This window comes from Uloborus diversus, chromosome 1 (assembly GCF_026930045.1).
Source record: "Uloborus diversus isolate 005 chromosome 1, Udiv.v.3.1, whole genome shotgun sequence".
Classification (NCBI taxonomy): domain Eukaryota; kingdom Metazoa; phylum Arthropoda; class Arachnida; order Araneae; family Uloboridae; genus Uloborus; species Uloborus diversus.
In genome coordinates, this window is record NC_072731.1 from 9330168 (window position 1) to 9355988 (window position 25821).

General features: G+C 35.1%; 1 protein-coding gene across 2 annotated transcripts in view; it reads left to right on the forward strand.

The window, feature by feature from the left end:
• LOC129227930 (rap guanine nucleotide exchange factor 4-like) overlaps window positions 1-25821 on the forward strand; it is a 196090-nt gene that overhangs the window by 144917 nt on the left and 25352 nt on the right. For both annotated transcript variants that reach the window (XM_054862554.1, XM_054862561.1), the window contains 5 exons: window positions 1173-1309; window positions 11040-11186; window positions 13194-13291; window positions 13379-13504; window positions 18848-19026. In XM_054862554.1, coding sequence (XP_054718529.1) covers window positions 1173-1309; window positions 11040-11186; window positions 13194-13291; window positions 13379-13504; window positions 18848-19026 — 687 coding nt within the window. The remainder of the gene's footprint in view (window positions 1-1172; window positions 1310-11039; window positions 11187-13193; window positions 13292-13378; window positions 13505-18847; window positions 19027-25821) is intronic.

Consider the following 25821-nt stretch of genomic DNA (forward strand, 5'->3'; position numbering starts at 1 on the left):
CATTTTCTTCCGGTTAGCAGTCACTACTATTTACTTACTCTGAGTTTGCGAGCACTGTTTGCAGTATTTCATCTCTGCACACAGCGCATAAGAGCAAACTGTATGCGACGATGATTTTGCTGCTGCTTCTTCTTGACCTGAAGCTAGGTAGCTTTAGTGCTAAGTTGGATGCGTCATACAAATGTTCAAACATGTTTGAAATATTTCATCTCTGCACACAACGTATAAGAGCCAACTGTACACGACGATGATTTTGCTGCTGTTTCCTCTTGACCTGAAGCTAGGTAGCTTTAGTTTTAAGTTGGATGTGTCATACAAAATGTGCAAACATGTTTGTTTTGCACAGCCATACTTAGTTTGCGAGCACTGTTTGAAATATTTCATCTCTTCACACAGCGCATAAGGGCAAACTGTACGCGACGATGATTTTGCTGCTGTTTCCTCTTGACCTGAAACTAGGTAGCTTAAGTGCTAAGTTGGATGTGTCACACAAATGTGCAAACATGTTTGTTTTACACAGCCATACTTATTGAGATTTTCTGAGTGCCAGCTTCGTGTTATCGTATACGATGTCTGTTTTAATTGCGATGGAAACTATTTCAAATCATAGAAAGTAATAATTCAGTCCATTCAAACGAGCATTGATTCTAGCATTTCCAGTACGAACAAGACTTGACAAATGAAATTTCTCAAACCTGAGAGTAAATTTAATTGTTTTAAGACAATAGAGTCAAGTTTTTATTGAATGATTAATTGAGAGGCTGACATGGGGAAGACAGTAAGTCACAAATTTCGATTCTTTCGTATTTTTTTCACGGAAAAAACATTAAACGCTGAAATAATGGCATTTAATGAACAGGAAGCCAATGGGCAAAATAGTTTAGTTTTTTTACGAGCGACGGATGGCACTTGCAAATAGTCCACGATACTTGGTTCGGCGTTTTTTGCTTCCCTGTAAAATTTACTTTTTGTGACTTACTGTCTTCCCCACGTCAGCCCCTCAATTGTCCCAGGTTTAAGAAAAATATTATTCCCATTAAAAATAACAATTTGCAGAAAGATAAAGCAGGTATAACGTAACTGATTTTAAAACGTTGTTTTTTCTTTTGTTCTTAAAACTTTTAGAGCTAAAAACATTTATGGGTACTTATCACTGTCCTCTATAATTTTAGGTACGAAAAAGACATAACTGGTGTGCCTCATCGGTGGAAAGTAGGTCCCTATGGGCAAATTCGTCTTCTTTTAGCCAGTGAATCTCAAGATGAGGAAAGAACGGAATTTCGAAGGTGTATAAAATCTTCCGATGAAGGTAACACGCTGTACAGATTTGGTTCAGAAACTGATTCATGTTTTATCTAAAAGGAAAATGGAAAGTGTTAACATAATACTAGGAATATCTGCATAGAATACAATAAATTCCCTCCTATTTTTGCAAGTAATGCTGGTTCCACTCGCTTTATGACTTTTTTCAATATTTGCTGACTAGATAAACTTTCACCGGATCGAAAGGTATCAATAGTCTCAAAAAATAAAGTCTTGGCAGTAAAGCAAATATTGAAGATGTTTGCACGAGAAACGCACTACAGATTGCCGACCACCATGCCTAGTGGTCAGAGAAATCTGACTGTGGAAGGGGAGGTTTCGTGTTTAAACCCCTGTTCGCACTTGGAGGTACTTTATACCTCGTATCTTAGTCATTTCTTTGTGTAAAGTGATATTGTACTGTGAATGGTTGCCTACCCTACAAACTGTTCCTTTATGGCAGGTGTGTACTATGGATGTCGAACTTCGCACCAAATTAGGAGAAAGTTTGAAAAGTGGAGCAGCGCTACCCAAATTGCCAGCCTAGCTGGCACAAGACAAAAAAAAATCGTACTGCAGATTACTTGCCCTTCTAGCTAATATAATATAAACTTTCTCGAGTACAATTATCATTTCAAAATTGAACTGCTGCTTTTCAGCCTTATTATTATTATTATTTTAACTTTGACTTGCACATTTGGGAATTCGGGAAGCAATGTATTTGCAGCCGGAGAAATTCCTTTCTAGTATTGTTTTTGAAAAATTATAAATTTTAGGTTTAACAAAAATGGCAAATTTTCAAAATTTTCTCGAAAATACAAAAGATTATATTCTTGTTCTAAAAATATTCAAATGCTTCCTTTTAACACTCTTTTTACATATTTTTACGATTAACTGTATTCCTTTAGTTTTTATTGCGCGAACAAACCGTGCATTTTTATGAAATTAACTGATAATCAATTTTTTTACCATTTTTTTACATTGCAATATTTTTTCTTTTATGGTCCAGTATATTTGTTTTTCATAATAAATGTGCACTGTGCATCTCTTTGTTGGAAATGCAAATAGATTTTATTGCATTAACAACAGAGAACCCACCACAAGGAAGTGGCTGCACTTCAAGCTCCACTCTGCCCTTCCCATTCATCCAACCAAGAACCAGTCATTACAAGACTTGCATTTACACTTACTGTACGATTTTAAACGAATTTCAATGTTTGGATCAGGGTATGAAGTTGTACTTATGGATTTAATTTTGACATTATGATAATAAGTATAAAATTGTTCTTATAAAGCCATCGTTTATGCTTTTTGATTCTTATCTAATGCCTTTCTCTAATTCAGCTCCTTTATATTTTGATTGTCGTAGGGTTATGACATAAAAATGCATGTTTATTTTCGACTCAGGACTTCCATTTTCCTATGAGTTTACCCATTTTGAGTTGATGGGTACAAAAAAAAAAAGGTTTTAGGAAAACGAATTTAGCTACTGAGAAAACATAATTTACATATAATTCCTGGATTTCTTTTAAAAAGTCTACATAATAATACATAAAATACAAATGCATTAAATCTAATACCATTCAAATGCTTCCTTATAAAACTATTTTCGCATGTCTTTATAATTATTTACGTTCCTTTACAGTTTTTAGTTCGCGCATTATCCAAAATGTTTCGTGAAATTAACCAAAAACCGATTTTTTTCAAGCTTTTTCTGCGCATCGCAATATTTTTTTTTATAATCCAATAATAATTTTTTTTGTTGGAAATGCAATAATATTTAACGTACATTTACAACCCCACCACACCAAGGAAGTGGCTGCGTTTCGAGTTCTATCCTGCACTTTCTATCCACCCAGCCCAGTTATTCACGTTTACTATATGACCTTAAACACGTTTCTACTTTTGAGTAAAGATTTAAAGTTGGGCTTTGAGTCAGTTTTAGCATTGGTGATCCCGAGTATAATGAGTATAATGTTTTTCTCATGAATCCATATCTTCCATCTTCTCTAAACACCAATCTACCTAATCCTTAACCAGTTTCATAACCCTGTCAGCAGCCGGAGTTTCAAAGGGCTTATTGTTTTAGCTTCAATTGTGTTTGGGTTATCATGAACTGTACTTGATGGATATTATCAATGTAATGCAGGAAGGAAATGCAACCCTTATCTTGCTGTCAAAAATTCATGACATTTCACTCATCAGCGTTCGTTAACGTGAGCTAATGGAGTTACAGAGCTGTGTACTGGGTGTTTCTGAACTCTTGGGCAAAACTTTAATAGATAATAGTATTTACCAGGACAAACAATACAATGTCAAAAATAAGGGTCCGTAACGTCTTCCGAAGGAGATAGGAGTCATTAAAGTTTAGGGTCCAAAATTTCAAATATTCATAAAAAAAAGATGGATTCGTTTGCGACTTTCACTAAAAATATTCTTTTTATCAGTATTTTCTTGAAAATTAATTTTGAAGATGTAGTTTAAAAAATGGCGGTAGAGGGCGTTTAGGCTTTGGAGTAACGAACAACTATTTTGATCGCTATTTTTGAATCTCATTAAATTTTTTTCTAATGCTTGGACTTAAACTTTAATTTTCAGCTCAAAATCAGAATCATTGGGAGTGATTAATCGCGCAAACTGAACTCTGTTCAAAAGTTGAAATACATTTTGTCACAAAAAAAAAAAAAAAACATTCACCTAAAAGGAAACGAGAGAACTTCACAAAACTTGAAATGCATGTAGTCTATGAGAAGATATGGAAATGATTACAAATTCAGAACAAAAGATTGTTTCATTAAGAAATTTTGACACAATGAAAGTTACAAAACCGTAAGTAGTATAGCCTCCTTTAGCAGCTATACAAGGTATAACACGGCGGGGTACGGAGTTAAATAGGTTACCTATGACCACTGGGACTAAATCGGAATTTATCGTTGAAGATAACACGCCTCCTTTCTCTCACAACCCCCAGCGTCTTCCAGTCTACTCTTGATTGTTTTTCTTGATAACATCAGTTTCTTTTAAGGTGTTAAACGGCATGGAATTTATGTTAGCGACCTTGTTGAACCTAACCGTCCGCGGTGGAGAGTGATTCATTTATTTTCGCTTACGCTAAGTCACTACCAACTCGCTCCGATCGAGCTGGCGGCAGATACGCCCATACAACTAACCTGCTTCTCTGAGACCTACCGTACGTCTCAAAAAGTCCAACAATTGTTCTTATACTTTTAAAAAGTCGGTCTGGTCACAAATGCGTCCTTACAACAAGACAGTTTCGTTTGAAGTATCCTTTGTCATACGCTTTCCTACTTTCAATCCTGCCCATCTGCGCATCTTTGCGCTTAGCGCGCTTACCCTTTCCTCACTAGCGACGAAATTTAAATCATCTCTTATCGAACTACATTCCTGCCGAGCTCGTTGGTTGCAGCTCGATTTATTCTTGAAGTATATATATATATATATATATATATATATATATATAATATATATATATATATATATATATATATATATATATATATATATATATATATATATATATATATATATATAAATCTCGTGTCACGATGTTTGTTCGGGGTAAACTCCGAAACTACTCAACCGATTTTTATCAAATTTCATACCTATGTGTCATTTGGTCGAACTTAAAAGATAGGATAGTTTTTATAATTTTTTATTGCAAATTCAATAGTAATTATACAATAATAGGTGAATTAATTGTTTAGTTCTAAAAAAATTTAATAGATGGCGGTGTAAGTTAATTAATCGATATAACTCTAACGTTGTATATTTTACTGCTAAAAACACTATGATAAAAAAAAAACGTTACTTATCGATTTCGTAGAACGTTTCGGGATTTTACAGGTTTTTATTAACTCCTTGAGTAAAATCAACTATCTTTGTCAAAACGTTTTCTGAATTGCTACAAATTGCAGGGTTTCTCACTTATGTAAAAAAATATTTTTTTCCTACCAGTATCAAGATTAACTAAACCTATTTAATAAATGTGTCGGTTTGTGTTCGGCAACGGTTCGTCCAGATAAACGTTGCTCCCGTTGAAAGAGAAAAAAAGTCTGGAGCACAAAGCTTTGGACGAGTTGCATTCGACCTGCTCGCTTGGTAGTCTCTCTTAGCTTTAGCGAACATTGCAGTAACGCTATGAGCGCTTACTTGGATGTGCAGGAGCGTGCCAAGCTTTTATATTATGCTTACGTTTGGCGTCTCTGAAGGTGCCAGACACATAACCGGTTTAAATCAAGAAAACTACCGAATTCTTGAAAAAGAATGCAGGATAATCTCTGGAAGGTTACTGAAGTTGAGCGGAAAACTTTTCTTTCTTTCGTTTTTTTAAAAACATATTTGATATCATAAGTTCTTGGCAAGATACGGTGGCAACAGAAAATTGCATTGTCAGGCATTGCTGCTAGATATTGTTTAGATGGTAGACGAACAGCAAATTTAGCTTTAAAGTTGCCTATTAGATATATAACAAGCCAAACGCAATGTGTAAAATTAAAGAAAAAACGCGGAATGGCTGTAGTGTTGCAAAAAAGTGCAATTATAATTTTGGGTAAGTGTACTATGGCCCATGAGCAAAAGCATTTATTTGAAGCAGAGAATAGGAGTATGCAAGATTTGAAAGGCAACGATAAACTTTTAGATGGTATTGTCTGAATACTGTCTGGGGACTTCCGGTAGACATTACCAGTTATTCCGATTAAATCAACGCATGTTTAAAACAATCGTTTTTATAGCGTAATGCCGATATAATGCGATTGACCGTAAACATGCAAGTACAAATGCACAATTATCTATTCGCTCAAGTATTTTCTAAGCAATTGCTGGGTATTGGAAACGGTGAAATTGAACTGTATCAAAATACACAGTACATCAAATAGCGGGACACAATTTCTGCTTTGCTGTTGAGACGAAAAATGAACTAATTAAGAGCGTATTCCCGGATACATCATTTTTTTAAAATCATAATTGCCTCTTTGATCGCGCCATTTGGGCAGCAAGAAACGTTTGTACAAACGCAATTAATTTTGAAATGCAACATTTGTTGCCCGGTAATTTGAAGTCATTTAAATCAATCGACGCACAATTATCTATTCGCTCAAGTATTTTCTAAGCAATTGCTGGGTATTGGAAACGGTGAAATTGAACTGTATCAAAATACACAGTACATCAAATAGCGGGACACAATTTCTGCTTTGCTGTTGAGACGAAAAGTGAACTAATTAAGAGCGTATTCCCGGATACATCATTTTTTTAAAATCATAATTGCCTCTTTGATCGCGCCATTTGGGCAGCAAGAAACGTTTGTACAAACGCAATTAATTTTGAAATGCAACATTTGTTGCCCGGTAATTTGAAGTCATTTAAATCAATCGACGAAATTGTTGACGAGAACGAATCCGAAAAGTTTCCAACTGAACTTTAAATTCTCTGGAATTCCAGGAATGACACCACACAATCTCCAGCTGAAAATCTGTTCACCGATTAATCTTCTGCATAATTTAATTCCATCTGAATTTTGCAAATATGCATGTATAGTTATCAAAAGCATCACCGGAAATGTTCTTGAAGCAACAATTTTCACGGGAAATTTTAAAGGAAAAACCGTCATATCTATTCGTGTAAGCAAAAGACAGATTAACAAAAATATTGTGAATAAATTAGTACAAAGACAATTTTCAATTTTAATAATTTCAAACAATCGAAACAATATTTTGAGATCTACTACTATGTTATCTACTTTATTTATAAAGTTGACTTTTTATAACTTATCAATTTATTTGGTATATTTTGTGAGAAGTCATTGATTAAAAACTATAGTTAAAGCTTAAATGAATAAAATGTACATACAAAAATTTGTATTTTGGTTAATGCTTAAGTTCAACATTCCGGTACTTTACCTATCACTTTTAAGTTATTTTGCACGTTTGGCCGAAGTAAGTACTTACTAAATTTACTAAAGGTAAGTATGGCAAAGTAATGCTTTTACTATAGGAAATTTAGTTAATACTTACCAAATTTAAAAAGTTTCTACTTCGGCCAAACTCGAGCATTCTCAATTCCCTGTGATTTAAAATCAAATGATCTTTTTCCAGCTTTGTTAAAAATATTAATTTAATCGTTTAAAAATAATGAACAAAAAATTATTTCCATTCTCAGCCACAGCAACGCGTGGCTGGGTCAGATTATATATATATATATATATATATATATATATATATATATATATATATATATATATATATATATATATATATATACATATATATACATATATAAAACAAGAGATACAATTTAAGACAAATTTAAAATAGAAATTCAAAGAAATTGAAAAATCAACGACATTAAAAAAACTGAAAGAATAAATACAAAAGTGTACCGTAATGCCAGCGCAAAGCTGCTAGAAACAAAAACAGTACAAACATATTCACACAAACAGTCAAAATACAAATGAAAAAGGCAAATGAAAAAAGCGAGAACATCAAAATGGAAAATGAAAAAGGTGAACCCAGGACCAACACTTTATCAAGATATTCTTGTGTTCTTGTGCTCTTTTATCTTAAGGTATGTTCTCTGATTCCTTTCTCTTTTAAGGCTCTCGGGGAGGTTAGCAAGCTATTGGGACCTTCCCTCTTGCTAGACAGAAAGGGCCTTGTGAACTTTAGGACCGATCCCACCCTTGATAAAGTGTTGGTCCTGGGTTCACCTTTTTCATTTTCCATTTTGATGTTCTCGCTTTTTTCATTTGCTTTTTTCATTTGTGTGAATATATATATATATATATATATATATATATATATATATATATATATATATATATATATATATATATATATATATATATATATATATATATATATATATATATATATATATATATATATATATATGTGCACATATATTGCGAAAAAAATAATACTGGACCATAAAATGAAAATTATTGCCATGTACAAAAAATGGTAAAAAAAAATAAATTTTGGTTAATTTCATGAAAATGCAAGGTGTTTTCGCGTACTAAAAACTAAAGGAATGTAGTTAATCATGAAGACATGTGAAGAGAGTGTTAAAAGAACTATTTAAATGGTTTTAGAGCTTGAATTTTCAAAATTTGCATTTTCTAAAAATGTTTGGAAAATGGTCATTTTTTGCCTTTTTTTCAAACTATTAGGCTCCCGGTATCTAAACCTTAATATTTATCAAAAGTGATACCAGAAATCAATTTCTCGGGTGCAAATACATTGCATCCCAAATGTGCAAATCAAAGTTCAAAAATTTTTTATGACATACCCTAGCGAATATATATATATAATCCACAGTATTGGAAATATCGGTAGCAATGATATCAAACAACTCAAAATACAACTGTAAAGCAGCATTAATTTAATCGATAGAACTATAGGATCAAATTTTTTAGCTGGAATGTCAAACATTTATAACAAAAAATGACAATTCTAGTACTAATCTGTCTATTTGAATTCATACTTTTAATGCCCTCTACTAATTCCTGTAAGTGCGTTTCATTGGTATATGGCATGAGTCTCATGTCTATTTGATGGTCTGTAGTCCTTAGTGTTTAGGAACTATTCCTTCATCCTTTAAGCTTTAAGTACAATTCCTTTCCTCCTCCTCAAGTTCAAGTCATACACTTTTCAAGTCCTTAAGTTTTCAAATTAAAAACTTGTAGTACAGTGAACGCCGGTTAATGGAATCAGTAGTTAATTGATCAACCGCTTGAATGAATCAAATCCGCAAAAACAGAACAAAATCCTGCAATACTAAATTCTTCGCTTTGTTGAATCAGCTGCTTTATGGAATCAAAACCGTTTCGCACAAAAGTGATTCATATAAGTGGCGGCGACTGTAGCACAGGGGCGGCATTTCAGCATTTCATTTGGGGGGTCGAGTTTCTTAAATATGTATTACCTGAATGCGGTCTCAAACAAACATTAGCTGACAGGAAGTGATCATAAAATCTCTTTAATATAAATAAAGATTAGTTTTTAGAAACAGTTAAAATTTTGATTCACTTTCTAATAAGTTATCATACAAAAAATCTCGATACTAAAGTTTTATACCTTTTGGAAAAGTTTTAATGCATGATTTTTGAAATTCGGAAAAGCAGGGTATCGTGTTACTAATACATCAGTGCCCAGTGTCGTGCTGTTTTGCTAGTACAGCTAAATAGAAAAAAAAATTTTTTTTGCCCACTGTGCTTCGAAAATAATTTTCTAACCTCCTGAGACATAAAAAAATCTTCCTCTACTAGCTGAGCTGATTGGAATAGTTAAAATATAATTGAAGCAACTAAGTTATGTATGAAAACACTTTTTATATCTTGCTCTTAAAAATCACCCAGGCAACTTCAAAAATTTGAGGGGCTTAATTTTTCATCATTGAATAATCTAGTCTCGTCGGCGCTCTCAGCTTCAATAAGATGTCATCTACCTCCAGCTGTGTTATTCACTATTCCAGTCTAATGAATCCATAACAAAGACGAAACTGCAGTCTCTGGATGTGATAACCGGCTTGTCGGTATATTGCTTGTAATTTTTCTTGCCTCGTGCTAAAAATTTTACTCATAATTGAAACATTTTATTTTTCGTTTCAAAAGTCCAATCCGGATAATATAGAGCCAATCATACAGAAAAATAATTATCATCAAATTTTGTGTTAAATTCATTTAAAACTGAATCCATTACTTAGTACAAAATTAATCAATCTTTGACTTCACATCATCATGTGGATTTTTTTTTTTTCTTTTGCGCCTTTTTAAAATTGGCTCGGAGGAAGAATTTTTTTTAAAAAGTTTTACGTTTGATTGAAATATACATCTATGTGAAATCTATTTTCAGTTTCAATTGTAGATTGAACTAGGGCTTGAACTGTCCAAAAATTAAGGGAAGCGGATTGAAGATGTTTTGATAGAGTAAAGCATTTTTCAAAATCTTTCCTCAATACAAACAAATTGAATAAAAATTCAATCGAAGTCATACATGCTAATGGTTATGAGCTTTTTCACCATTGAAAGAATAGTTTTGCAATAATTCTTTTAGTTGTCAAATCACTGCTTTAAAGTTATAGAGAAATATTTTTATGGTTTTAACTCTTGAAGACCATCTTGTGTCGCTCCAAGATTGCATAATTATAAATAGCCCCGTAAAAGGTATTTGTTGATATGTTTTTTATTCAATAATTACATGCATTTTTGAGAAGTTTCTATAAAAGCATATAATGCATTGAGCAGCTGAAACGTGTTTCTAGCAGAAGAAAGCGATGAACACTCATTAAATAAATATACAGGAATTTTCTTGTGAAAACCATGCAGCCACACCACTTTGCACGAGCCTCTCATATTGGACATACCATCGTTACACTGGGCACACAAGTATGAAATATTTCTCCTGTATGAGGAAATGTTTTCTTCAGTTAAAATTAACCATGGTTCTCTATCAGTTTTCTGTTCTGGAAAGGCCGGAACATACTTCATGAATTTCTAAGTCATCATCCAAATAACGAAAAACACTTTTTCTAGTTACTGAGAACCAACGAGTTTTTTTTTTTTTTTTTAATGAACTTTCCAACATACATAAATTGACTTCAACCATTTTCATTCATTCTGCTCAAAAAATTTGGGGGTGCGACCGCCCCCTCTTGACCCCCCTATTTGCCGCCCCTGCTGTAGCATAAAAAATACGTTGTGATATTTCTTTTTCTTTCAGTCGTTTTTCGAGTCTACTGCGTCGATCACACGTATACGACGATCAAGACTTCAGCGGGTGCTACAGCAGAGGCCATCAAAAGAAGCGCAGCTGAAAAATTGGGCCTGAAAGATGAACTCTTGCTTGTGGAAGTGAAATCCACGTCAGGTACATTGATCTATAAAATTTTTTCGAGTCTTGTTGGTTTATGGAGAGTCAATTGCTTTGAAGTATTTTAGTCTTTAACACGAATGACATTTTTACTTCCTTTTACAAAAAAGGAAGTGTATTCTCGAAAAAATTTCACTCAAAAATCGACCTTAATTTCCATTTTTCTCACCCTCAAATGAATTTTGAGTTTTTTTTCAACCCAACCACACGTGGATATATGCCTAGAAACGTACAGACACCCGAAATATTCATTTTGACAACCCCCGAGTTAATTACAACGAATTTTCTCGTGATGTACGTATGCTTGTGCGTATGTGTGTCACTTGGCGATAGTCTTTTGGTTGCCAAGTTTTGTCGTCAACTTGGCGACAAATTTGGCGCTTTTTTTTTAAATTTGGTTTTAATTTGGCCACGGTTGGTGATATTTAGAGAGTAAACAATTGAATCACATTAACATTGCCAATAATGAGGAAATGACATCAAATTTTAGTAAAAGGAAGTCATGTGATGCACACATCAGCTCGTTCTGGAATAATAATCAGGTATTGCTTTAAGAAACGAAACTGATTTTCTGTTTTTCGATTGCGGAAAACGTATTGGATTGGAGCTATTAATTATTTGTCAGAAATAGCAATGGTGCAATAATTTTTTTTAACTGCAAAAAAATTCAGAATGTTATGCAAAAAGCTATATAAAGTTATGCTACATCTGTAATGTGATTACTTCAATCTAAAAGTATGGAACTGCATTTTAATATTTAACAATGGAACTGCAGTACCATTACAGTGTGCAAAGCAGTTTTTCTACACACTGTTTTAATACATTTTAATCTTGCCTAGGTTTTTTTTTGTGTAAATTATTATGAATGCCAGCAGCAAGGTACCGCCCTCACGCTAGTGCTAACGCAGAACTGCATGCAATGTGCTGGCAGCTGGTTATGACATTCAGCGACTACAGTTTCGTCTTAGCTACCAGTTGTTTGACCCTGCCAGCTTCAATGAGTTGACATCCGCCTAAAGCACGGTTATTTACTATTCCAGACAGATGAGTCGATAACAAGGACGATACTGCTGTCTCTGAATGTCAAACCTGAGCTGTCGGTATATTGCATGTAGTTCTTCCTTAGTTTTGGCTTAATGGCGGTAAGTTACTCCTTATTGCCTGAGCTTTGCTTGCACTTGATGAGTTGAACCGCACTATTGCTACAGATTGTCGCTGGTAGGATTTTTTTTAGCTACCAGTTTGATGGCGCTCTCATCTTTACTGAGTTGACGTATATCACCGTCTTGACGATTCCAGGTTGCAGTCCATAATAAGGACAAAAATTATGTCTCTGGATGTCATAACCAGAAGAAGTCTACAAGTTTTTAAGCCTGCGCGAAGCAAAATTCATTGTCAGTTACAATTTTTTAGTCATACATATTTTCTGATTAACGGCTGTAAAATGAGGAAAACGGCTGTATTCAAAACAGATTTTGATTGAGGAGTAAATCGTGATATTTCATTGCTCCTCCCAATCCTAATTTATAAAAAAAAAAAAAAGTGTTCCAACCCTGAGTCAAATGATGCAATAAAACAAATCTCCCCTGTCTTAGAAAATGTTAAACAATGTCTCAAAAACAACGCAAATTTCACGTTTTTCAGAAATAAAACTTATTTAGTATAAAAAATGAAATAAAATTGAAAAAGTTCTCATTCAAAAAACAAAATCAATTACTGAAGCATAGATATAAACTCGCATTTCAAAAACCTCCGTTAACATAGGCAGTGCCAGTGTAATTTGTCTGCCAATTGCATGCACCCAATTTTGATAATAGGAAAATGAGTGTAAAAAAAGATGCTATAGAGCAAACTACTTTCTTTTGCATTGATCCGACTAGTCACATCTTTTTTCCTTGAATATCTCTTCGAAAATTAATCACACAAACTTAATTTTTGTGTCAAAACTCATCGAAAACTCCGCCACTTTCTTTTGTTTTGTCTCTACTCAACTATATTTTTCAGAAAGAGTCATCTTCAAAGATTCTGAAGTTAGTGTTCCTACTGGGCTGAGCGTGAACGGAAGAATATTTTTGGCCCCAACGGATCAAGTTGAATCATTAGTTAGTAATCATTTATTTCATAACATCTTGGAATTGGTTTATTTGTTTCCTTCGCATGAATGATCATCACGGTTTTGTACATTTCAGACACCTTTGCCTGAACAAGATGGCCCGACAGATGGCACTGGAATACTTTTGGAGACGTTAAATTCTTTGGATATTGCTTACAACATGACTGTTTATGAATGGGACTTGTTTTCATGTGTACATGAGGTAAATATTGTAAGTCTAGATTATGAGCGAGGTTTGGTATGTAGTTAGTGGTCCGAAAAAGGACGCACAAGCTTTTTATTTTTACTTCCTTTTGCATAGTAAAGGAAGTATTGCATTCGCGAAAAAAAAATTTTCTCTCAACAATCGATCTTAATTTCCATTTTGCTCACCCCCCGAATGAATATTGTTTTTCTTTTTTTTCTGAGCAATTACAATTGCTTATTGTTCTCACTTGACTGTTTTTGGCGTCCTATCATTTTATTTTCCCGCCAGCACCCCCTGCAGCACCACCGTCGGCCGACCGCCTCACGATGCTGCTCCTATAGCGAAAACCGTCTAAAGGTTGGCCCATATCCTACGCACACACACGCATACATACACACCTACACGCACGCACACCTACACACATATACGCGCACACGCACACTAACAAACACGTACAAACACACCTGCATATACACGCAACTACCGACACTTAAACATACCCCCCTCCCCCACTCACAAATACATAACTATCCGCACACACACCCAAATGTACATGCCTATACATACATACACATACCCTCCACACACAAACAAATATACCCCCCCCACACACAAACACACGCCTACACACACACACTCGTGATTGCGAAAAACATAATTTCAATTCAAGATGTCAAAGTTCAGATTATTTTTTTTTTCAACCCGACCACACTTGGAGATATGCCAAAGAACGTATTGACACCAGAAATATCCATTTTGACAATCCCAGAGTTAATTACAACGAGTTTTCTCGTGACGTCGTGTATGTGCGTATGTATCTCGCATAACTTAAAAACGTTATGTCCAAGAAAGTTGAAATTTGGTACGTAGACTTCTAGTGGGATCTAGTTATGCACCTCCTCTTTTGGTTGCATTCGGATGTTCCTAAGGGGGTCTTTTACACCTTTTTGGGGGAAAATCATTGTTAATATCAATGCTAACTCAAGTGGTGTTATAATTTGGCATACACTTGGCGATGTATCGCCAAGTTTTTGGTCTCAAGTTTTGTCGCCAACTTGGAGACAAATGTGACTTTTTTTCCTTTTAATCTGGTTTCAATTTGATTATATTTAGAGAGTTACACATTGATTGGGTAAATTTATCTGTATAAAACGTTTTTTTTTTTTTTGCTTCGATTCGCAACAAGCTGGGTGTGAAATATTTCTTTGCTCATTCTCAACTTACTTAAATAATTTTTATTGTAAAAAAAAGAAAAAAATTGTCTGCGCATTATGTAGAAACATAAGGGACTTCGAGTTTATCCGCCAAAAACTGAATGCATAAATTAAATTTAAGACTGAAAATAAAAACAAGTCATATTAACAAGAATTAGTTCACAGTTAAAACCATGGCTGCAGAGTCGGAGTTGTTGTCGATCTCATTTTGGGATAAAAGTGTCAGATTCGGGAGTCGGGACAGTCATTTCCCTGAGGGGCCGCAACTCTGCCAATGTTTGCGGAGTCGGAGTCGAACTTATTTTGGGATAAAGGAGTCGGAGTTGAATATCCAAGGATCAGGGTCAGTCATTTTTCCCCGTCCCCGTGGAAATTCTCGGAGTAGGGAGTTTGTCGTCAAGCGCTGTTTCCAAAAAAATTTGTTTGTAGATTTACTTAAAAGATATTGGGGGGGGGGGGGCAGACAGACAGACCGACCTACCGACAGACATTTTCCCCCATCTCAATATCCTGCTTTCCAATTTTTAATTTTTCGATATTTATTATTTTTTTTATTATTATTTATTATTATTATTTTTTTTTGTTTTGTTTTGTTTTTCGCAATATTTTCAAGATGCATTAAGCCTTCTTTCATGTTTTTTTTTTTTCTTTATCTGACTTTTAACGGGAAAGAAGGCTAAAAGAGAGAGAGAGAAATGCTAACCCCATATGTTTGTTATTCAAACGCAGTATTTAAGCACAAATATAGTAAGTATTCTAGGCAAAACTCTGGGGTACAAGGCAGATGTTCCAGTTAGGAGGTTGCCTAACGTGAAACCCACAGTGTTTCATTCCCAAGCATGATTTGTACTTAGGGGCCGTCCATTAATCACTTGAGACTCGAAGGCGAGGGGGAGTGGTCCTGAAAAAATCCCGAAACATCACATGGGGGAGGGAGGGTTGTATATATGTATGATGTGTATTTATTTTTTTTTGACAAACGCGCAACACTCAACCGAAAAGCGCCTTGTAGTGTGGGACTTTGATTCGCCGCCGCGCCGTTGCCAAACAAGTGAAGTGAAGTTCTTGATCGCGAGCCGCGACAACTACCCGCGCGCCCGCCAGACTCCACTATTCTGTTGTTTTGGCACTGAATACACGCGTAAATTGTTTAACCTCGTACGTTTGCATTGAAACAAAGTTTAAACTAGGTAATCTGTATAAAGACCTATTTGCAGAATATAAGATAGGAAAAAAAAAAAAAACCTGTGTAGCTCAAAAAGAATTTAATGAATTGTGGGCTAATGCGAAACAAGAATATACTACAAAAGAATTGACGACGACGAGTGGTTCGATGAAACCGATGTGGATCTCGAAGAATTAAGTACTGTGCCTACAACTAGAACTGAAGATGCTTATCCAGTTGTTGGCATGAAAGAAAGTCTTGGTAATCTGTGGTCCGAGGATACTCTACTTTAATATTTTTTTCGCATACCTTTCATTATTATATTCCTTGTTATTATTGTAGTCTTTCTTTATTAGATGATACTTATAGTATTTTATAAGTAATAATAAGATTTTTCGTAGGTACTAAAAATACACGTGATATAGTTGGGGGGGGGGGGGCGTGTTAGTCTTCAACCTCAACGTGTATCACCAAGGGGGAAGGGGGGTTAAAAAATCCCCCCCCAAAAAAATCACATGATTAATAGATGGCCCCTTATTTTATCTGATACAAGGCTAAGTTGACAGTGCTCCACCTGGTTACCTGCGGCGGGAAGAACGGAGCTCTAGTGCTTTCTGTTGGGTTGGGCATGCTTTAAATTATTCTCTGACAAACCGAGCGCTATTTTTTTATTTTTTTTAATTTTTTAGAAAATTGCTCAATTTTCACATCTCAATGCAATTTGTTCATACGACCGATAAAACACTATAAGATTTATTACCTATCGAAAGCAAAATTTACATTACATAAAATCTTTATAGTTCTTTTTTTACTGTAAAGATGGCAGCACTACATACATGAGGTGCACTTAAAAAAAAAAAATTAAAATTGTAAAGGAGTAGAGTGGCTGGATATTTATTGATGATTTAAGTGGATTATAATTATAATTTCGATACTCTTGACTGCTCAACTACTAATTTTTCTTAATTTTCACAAAGAATTTCGTTATGAAAATATTTCTAATGCTACAGAAAATCTACATAATGCATTATATTCTTTGATACTCGGATCAGAACATGATATGAAATTAATAATGTGTCTGAATTCCGCAAATTTGTGATTGTTTTTGAAACAAATAAATGAATTACATTAAATTTTACGAAAAATAGTGTAGTTTATATAATTTTGTATACATCCATAACGGGAAGCATATAAACGTGATTGTAAATATTAGTAACGGGGGAAAAAAAGATGTTTCTGCTTTAAATAATAACATTGAAAGAAAAAATTGAAAAGTGTAAGATTAAATATTCTTGTAATTTTGATTTTTTTTTTCCATGTAACTCTTCTTAGAAAAATTATTGCATCGAATAAATAAAGATCTTTTCTATTTTTATAAACCAACGATAGATGGCAGCATTAATATAAAATAATAAAGTTCGTCTTTGAAGAGAAGTAATAAAAATAAAAGGCATGGTGTTTCCCCCAACCTTTCATCCTTAAAATAGAGCATGAAAATAGGGAAAATATTTTGGAGAGTAGACAGGGAAAGTCAGTTGAAAAAAAAAAAAAAAAAACTGCTGCGTGTTTATTTAATGCAGCGGCATTTGTTGCAACAAATAAAAAATAATACCTTGTTGTGGTTTCATTCAAGAAGGTCTATTTTGCTATCGAACCCCTTTCTTTGTTTGTTTTTGTTTATTTTTTTTTAAATGTAACACTTAGGATTTTTTTCTCAAAAAAAAAAAAAGTGGAAATTGGTCAGCAGTCTTGTTTTAGATGCCCTAAGTCACGCGCACAGAAGCACCCTTCGGAGGGGGGGGGGGGGCCAACAAAACGAGCATGGGGCAGAAATCCCTCTATTACATTTTACATTATTGTGTAAATGTTTTCAATTTAAAAAAACAGTACATTAATATGTTGTTCAAATTGAGCTCGAAACTGGTATTGTAGGGTGGATTTATTACGTTAATAAATAAATTTAAAAATTTAAAAATCAATAAATTTTAAATCATTGTATGTTGTAAAATTGATTAAGTTCATACTCAATATTATCTATTACAAATTGCAAATGAATTCTAGAAATATTGTGTGCTGTAAGCTTCATTTGTAATTATCAAAACCATAAGACACTTTTGATAGAAAAGATCGCGTCTGCTTGCAAACTCACCCTCTTGCAAAGACATTTTCCAGATGAGATGTTTTGCATATTTTCAAATGTTATGAACGATACACAACTCGATTGACAAATTTTAAAGGAAGCCACAGTCAGGCTATTTTAGAATTGAGTTCCGCAACCTTATATAAACTTTGGGCGGGCTTGATTACTGAATAGGCCAACTAGGCCGTGGCCTTGGGCCTTTGCTTTTAGGTGCCCCAAGGTTGCTAAAAGTGGATTAGCTAGTTGCAGAAATTGTGAGGTTTAACTACAAAGGGCCCCCAAAAAAGCATTTGGCCTAGGGCCGCCTGATATCTTAATCGGGCCCTGACTTTAAGAGATTCAATCTGAAAATAAGCAGGCGGGTCGCCGCGAGCAAAGGAGGGTCCCTTGACAGTTTGGTAGACGGGACCCCCCCCCCCCACCCCTGCAAAAAACGTATTCAACTCACGACTCCGTGCAGGGCCCCATCAAGAGCCAAGCTGCTAGTTTCCGTTTTGGCTGACATGTCCTCTCGTCGGCCCTGATAATCTGTTTGTCGACGCATCTTATACGTTCGCGAAAATTCGAGCTTAACTTAAAAATGAGCTATTTTAGTGAATTTCATGAAAATCGGCCGAACGGTCTAGGTGCTATGCATGTAACAGGCAGTACAGACTTCCAGCTTTATTATTAGAAAAGATAAACAAACCAGCAAATACTTATTTAACTGAATTTCTGCGACATTACGCGCTTTCATATTTTGTTTCTATGCATGCTCCACTTAATTTTGACAATGCATTTTTTTATGTAAGAGTACGGTCAGAAGTATCGCATTACATGGGTACAAATTGTCTTTCCAGTACGAATTGATCTATCAGGTGTTTGGTCGCCATCAGTTTCGAAAGATCATGTCAAACCTGGACGTCTTCTTAAGGCGCTTCAACGAGATTCAGTTTTGGGTTGCCACAGAAATGACACTCGCCAACACCATCGGAAGGAGAGTGACTCTGCTCCGCAAGTTCATCAAGATTGCTGCCCAGTAAGTCATTAAAGTCTGTATTTGAAAAAAAAATTGAATTTTGACATCTTGAATTTAAATTATGTTTTTCGCAATCACGAGTGTGTGTATGTAGGCGTGTGTGCTTGTGTGTGGGGGGGGGGGGGTATGTGTGTTGTGTGTAGGGGTATGTGTAAGTGTGTGTAGGCATGTGTGTTTGTGTCTGTGTGCAGGCATACGTGTGTGAGTAGTTGTGTGTATGAATGTGTGTGGGGGGGGGGAGATATGTGTATGTGTGTGTAGGCATATGTGTTTGTGTCTAGGCATGAATGTGTGGGTAGTTGTTTGTATGTGTGTGTATGTGTGCATGTGTAGGTGTCTGTATGCAATTGTGTGTGTAGGTGTATGTGTGTGTATGTGTTTGTGTGTATATGTGTGTGCGTGCGTGTGTGTGTAGTTCTGTGTATGTGTGTGTATGTGTTTGTGTGTATATGTGTGTGCGTGCGTGTGTGTGTAGTTCTGTGTATGTGTGTGTAGGTGTATGTGTGTGTATGTGTTTGTGTGTATATGTGTGTGCGTGCGTGTGTGTGTAGTTCTGTGTATGTGTGTGTGTGTGTGTAGTTGTGTATGTATGCGCGTGTGTGTAGGACATCGATGCAACCTGGAGACTGCTTTCGGTATAGGAGCAGCATCGTGAGGAGCCGGTCGACACTGATGGTGCGGGTGGTGTCGGTGGGAAAATATAATCAAAGGACATCAAAACAGTCAAGTGAGAACAATAAGCAATCGTGATTGCTCAACAAAGAACAGTTTTTGAGGTAACTGAGTTTGTTTGTTTCTCCCCAAGAGCTAGTTGCCATGGGATTTTGGGTTGCATCCATGATTTCAATATTTGATCACACACAAAACTCATTTTGTCGTTTTGTTGGTGAAGTAAAATCCTGGTTCGCTGGACTTAAGTTATTTTACATGCTTTTGTCTGTGCGAGGATCGTTCAGCATATTCATTTCCAGAAAATGTCTGATTTTTGTGTAAAATGACAGAAAATAATTTCAAATGACATAAAAGTGCCTGAAAACTGCTATTTAAAACTAATTACTAATTACAAAATAATTCGTAACTAAAAGAAAAACAGTTCAATCTCTTTACAGCGAACCGATGAGAACCTCATGAGAACCGATTTCATCTTAAAATACATGTCGGGTGCCAAACTAGAGATAAACCACTATCTTGCAACCATAACTGCCGTTTTTTTCGCCAAGTCACCCTCAGAGTCACGTGATATACGTGAGAACCAATTTTCCTCGTCAACAAGTACGGCAAAGCTCGGTCTACTCTTATTATTTGTCTATGGCCTATTGCCTCAGAATTTCTAAATCGAGTCTTATGTAGAGTTCCAGATTCTTGAATACAAACCACACACCAAAGATAAATACACGTTTCTTGCTCCTTTGCACGTAGGGTAAAAATCGGTAGTTAAGATAAAAGAAATATATGTGTTCAAAGAAATTTGCCAAGTTCTACCCTTCATCATCGTCACTGAGATATTAACTTGCCGCCGTCGCGTCGGGGTTCTTCAGAGCACAACTATTTTCAACTAAATTTGCTGGAAGCATCTTTGTGGGAAGAACTACTTCGCTGAAACGAAGCCATTTCAACTCCCCGAATGGTAACTTGGTTGTAGTCAGAAACATTTTCATACTCACAACCTAAAGGCAGGTCTAATAATGTTTAGTTTTGTCTATACTTGTTTGCAAAGTTTCTGGGCAATCAAGTCATGATTCGCGGAAGAAAAACCGAGTTAACAGATAAAACGTCGCACTTTCTAGCTACCTACTTAGCGAATTAGATGAGATCGCCAACTGTCTATGAGCTGTCTTTCGATTCAAATGGATGTAATACTCCGTGCTACACCGCTCGATAGAGAGTCGATTTAAAATTAAAGTATTTCAAAATTTACAGAAATGATGACGGAAAAAAAGGTTACATATGCGTAGATATAACAAACTATTCCGGTTTCTAAAGCAAAGTATCGAATTTCCACCAAAATTTGGACACCGAGCTGGGGACTACTTCCTTCGCTTGGTCACAGCTTATTTCTCAACTGTCAAGAAAGATAACAGCTGAGTGTAGTGTATTTATGGTTTGTGGCTGCATATCGATCATAACAAATAATAACTTTTATCACATAAAATTAGGAGTTTAGCGTTGAAACTATTTTAATCCATGGATTTTTAAGAGAGTTGTTTCTTGATTTAAGATTTCAATAGTCTTATCTAACGAGACTCGGCGTGTTAAGGCCAAATAACTCTCTTACCTTCCACCCATTTCCCCTTCTGGTTTTCATGGTTACAGAGCTATGAACTCTTTCCCATCTTTGCTTCTGCCAATGTTGTGCGTTGCATGAAAAAAATAAACTAGTCAATTTAGCTACGGCGGGAGCTTAAGAAACTCATAATAGTGGAAACAAAGGAAGCAATTCAGGTACCTGTCAGGACAAGGAGAATTGGAGGAAAGAATACACAGGTAGTTCATAGAGAAATTTTGAGGAAAACATTTTTGTGCATTAAAAATTGTTTTACGGAAGTTTAAAAAAAAAAAACTGAATTGAATTTTGCTCAGAAGATAATAAGTGAAGATTTAGTATGTAAAAAAAAAAAAAAAAAAAAATACGCCCAAACCTGTTTTTGATCGGTCTTTTTTTTTTTTGAGCAATCACGATTGCTTATTGTTCTCATTTGACCGTTTTTGAGGTCCGTGCCTTTTTCAGCTTGGAAGAACCAGAAGCTCTGCAGCACCACCGCCCACCGTCCTCTGCAGGCGGCGCGGCTGCTCCGGTCCTGAGCTATCCGCTTCTCCTGGTCGGAGGCGTCATGTCCTACACACACGCACGCTCACACACTCACACATATACACACGCCTACGTGCATACACACAGGTCTACGCACACACACAAGCCTACACACTTACACATACAACTATGCACACGTAACCGCCCAGGAGGAGAGGCAGGCTTGGGGGGAGGGGGACAGGAGCTGTTTCTAGAAACAATAACTCCAATGAGTAGGGTCCTGTCTCAGTTCGTGATTGCGAAAAACATAATTTGAATTCAAAATTTCAGAATTCAAATTATTTTTTTTTTGTGCGAATTCTTTTTATGCGGTATATGATTTTTTTAATAAAACGGGCGGAAATTATTCACAAAACGAGTGGGAAGTAGTATTTTCAAGTGACGACATGCGTATCTCGATGGGAAGTCACTGTGACCCCCCAAAAATTTTCTTATTCGGGAAATTTTTCGGGAATCGGCAAAATTATCATCACTTGGTTTATTTTGATTTTGTTTAAAGATAACTTTTCGGGTTATTTTCTACACGAGACTTTTTTTATGTGGTCCCTATCCACCGCATAAAAAAATGGTTTTTTAACTGTTTGCGAAGATAACTTTTTATAGCTACTCGTGAAGTTTCGAACAATTTCACATTGCTCAAACTTGTTTTGTAAAATCGCTCAAAAGTTTTACGATATGCACATTTAAAGCTTGTAACAGTGTTATAGATTTTTCTTTTCTAAGAACTATGTTCCGAACATTTTTCTGAATACTCATCCTGAATTATTCCGAATTTTTTTAAGATTTGAAACGGTGTTAACATCTATTTATCTTAGCGTTATAAGGTATTAAACGCATTTGTTTGGCATCAGAAATCACATTATTTTAACAATGGGAGTAAAATCAGTACTCAAAATCCCATTTTATAATCAACGAAAAATTGATTTTTTAAAATGAACCGGTTCTCCTTAATTAAGCCGAACTGATACAAACAGTAATTTTATGCCTCCCGAGCTCTAATCGAACATCAGGTTAATTACCGCCGTATTCTTATTTTGGGCCATTTTCTTCGGTCGATTGTTAAATAATTACCAAGCTCATTAGATAAAGAGACGACTGTTGTAGTAGCTTCGGTATTTAAGCTACTGACTTAAAACCTCTGTAGTTTTCGCTGCTTCTAACCCAGACGTCATCTTAGAAGGGCTTGAAGTTTCCGAATAAAGGCTTAAGGCATCTGCGGTAGACACGACAGATCAAAAAGCCATAGTTTTGAATGGGAGCACTGATGTAATAATATATTGAAGTGCGTCTTGTAAAAGATTTGATCGTGTCTTTTAATTATAAATAAGTGTTGTTTAGTTTGCTTATTTCAGTGCGGAAACGTTAAACTATCTGCCATCACTTGTTTATGATCAAAAGTTTGAAGTAACTTTTTGAGGTTTTGCAATTTGAAATATATTACAAAATATTCTATGTTTTTCAAAAAAAAAAAAAAGACCCAGTTCATAAATAAGTACCTCAAAACCAGACTGACGTAAGTTCAAAAATTGCAAATTTTAGTTTATTAGTGAATTGTATGTAGGAGCTTATTCCGCATCCAGTCATGTGAACGTAATTCTACGTAACGTTAAAAAAATCCTTTTCAATTTTTCAGCAGGGTTAAAAGAGCGCGCTGTTCCATCCTTTGCATGCGACGCCGCTCAGTGGAGCGAAAACGCCAAAAAGCGCTTAAAAATGTTTTTTAACCACTCTCGCTTGCTTGTTTACACAAGCATGTTATTATGGAGTTTTTATCGATTTGTTTCGATTCAGGGTTTAAAGTTCGAAGGTTTACGCAGCTAATTCTTTTCAAGGTTTTTCTACAGACCATTTATAACTAATTAATATTAACTTCTAAGAGGACATAAGAGGATATTTTTTTGTAGAGTGTTCGGAAAAAAATAACCTTGAATTACCAAGTTTTCGGTGCTGATCAAAACCGATTTTCGATTTGAGAATTCGAATACTCACTTTTTCGTCTGTTACTTTCCCGTTGGACACGAGAGAAATTAAATATATCCGCCTTTAATAAACAAAAATTATAGACTGCTTAAAAGCTATTTTTGTAAATTCCCGCACTCATGGGGTTTTTCAACTTTCTAAAGGCTTCTTTCATGTTTGTAGTGGCGAAGAGCTATGAAATTCTAGTTCTGGGTACCTAAGAGGTAGGCCTGTGCGAATTTATTAGTACTCAATTGGTTTAATATAGAAAAAACCCATTTATAAGCGCTTTTTGGCGTTTTCGCCAGACTGTGCGCCGTAGGGAAAAACGATTTTTCTCTCTAATATAAAATTACCGTAATGTGTGCTTACGTTCTTCTGGCTCTGAGTTACAGAAACGGTATCCCACTTTTTACTTCAACATGTTGGACCCTGTCCCCTTTTGTCGCAAATCATAAAATTTTGTCGTAACAATTACTGGCATCAATGATGCCAGTAACTTTTACCGTAAAATCCTATTTTCCTGCAAAATATTACGATAAAATACACGGGAGTTTGAAAACGCAACATGCATGCAGCAGGTTTGATCTCGGAACCTTCGTATTGGCAGGCGGAGTTGCTGACCACTGTACCAGTTGTGACACATCGAGTGAGGTGTTATGAGCTTCGCACTGTAAGTCACGTGGTGTATCCGTTGTCACTATAATCTTTCTTTCGGTACAATTCACTGTAATTTTTTTCTGTAACGCTCCATTTTACAGTAATATTTACCATAAAAGTTTCCTGAATTTTTAACAGTGTGTGACACTTTTTTTTTTTCCATCATCTCCGTCTTATGTCCTATGTCCCATGTCAGGCTGGATGACTTAAGATAAAGATAAAATTTATTAACAAACAAAATACACACACATAACAGTAAGCAAAATTAAAAAGTAAAGTTAAAAAACTTACAAATTATAAAACATAAATTACAAACGTCATAACAAAATATTAAGAAAATCTTGACTATAGTTCAACATGAGTTAGTATTAAATTCAACACTAAAGAGCGCCAAAGGCACTGTCCGCAGTGTTTTTTAATTGGTTTAGTATGGAGTACAAACACAAATATGTATTAACAGTAATATTTACAAATTAATTTTACACAAGTAGTAAAAATTTTACACAGAACAATTATTGGACTGTTTGACTCCAGAAAAAAAAAACATTAACTCGCATTGAAACATTCAATAGCGTAAAAAATACAATACAAAATCCCCCCCCCCCCCCCGGTTGGCAAGTCAGTATATTTTATCAGCTAAAAGTTAATTATTGTGATAGAATGTCATTATTTTGTAATATATATTCATTGATACTTATTATTATAAAAATGGTTTTTTTTCGACAGCAGATACCAAACTTCGTGTCTCATCTTGTCTGAAACTGTCACATCAACCCTCATCACCATTAAAATTCTCATCAGCATTTTACTTCATTTGTTGACGATCCTTAAAAGTTTTGAGGGCTTTGTGCTCATTGAGCATAGCAAAAGATTGAAACACAATGGGGTTGTTTCCGAAATCTTAAAAGTATTTTTTTCTGAAAGAGCATGCTTAAAAATATAGGATCTAACCATTTTTTAAATAATTTGACTAAATTTAATATTTTTTAACAATTATTTTAACCGATGCGCAAATTTAAATTTAATTTTTACTTTTTTGCACATGACATCACAAGTGATGAAATACCATTCACTGATGCCATTAGCGCGCACCGCAAATCATCGTAATTTGGCAACGCGGTTGACAGCAAAGCGTAAACATTTAGCACGGCAATGAAGTAGTGCGCAAAAGTTCCACCCTTGGTTCCATCATAAAGACCACGCCTTGTTTTCAAAATCGGACGTTTAAAAAAATTAAATCAAAAATAACAATTTTTCAGGCTTCATGTTTTTTGTTTTTTGCCCATTCTGCTAATTTCAGTAACTAAAACTAGTACTTTTGACTGAATGAAACAACCCAAGTATTTGTTTTTTTCGAATAATGAATG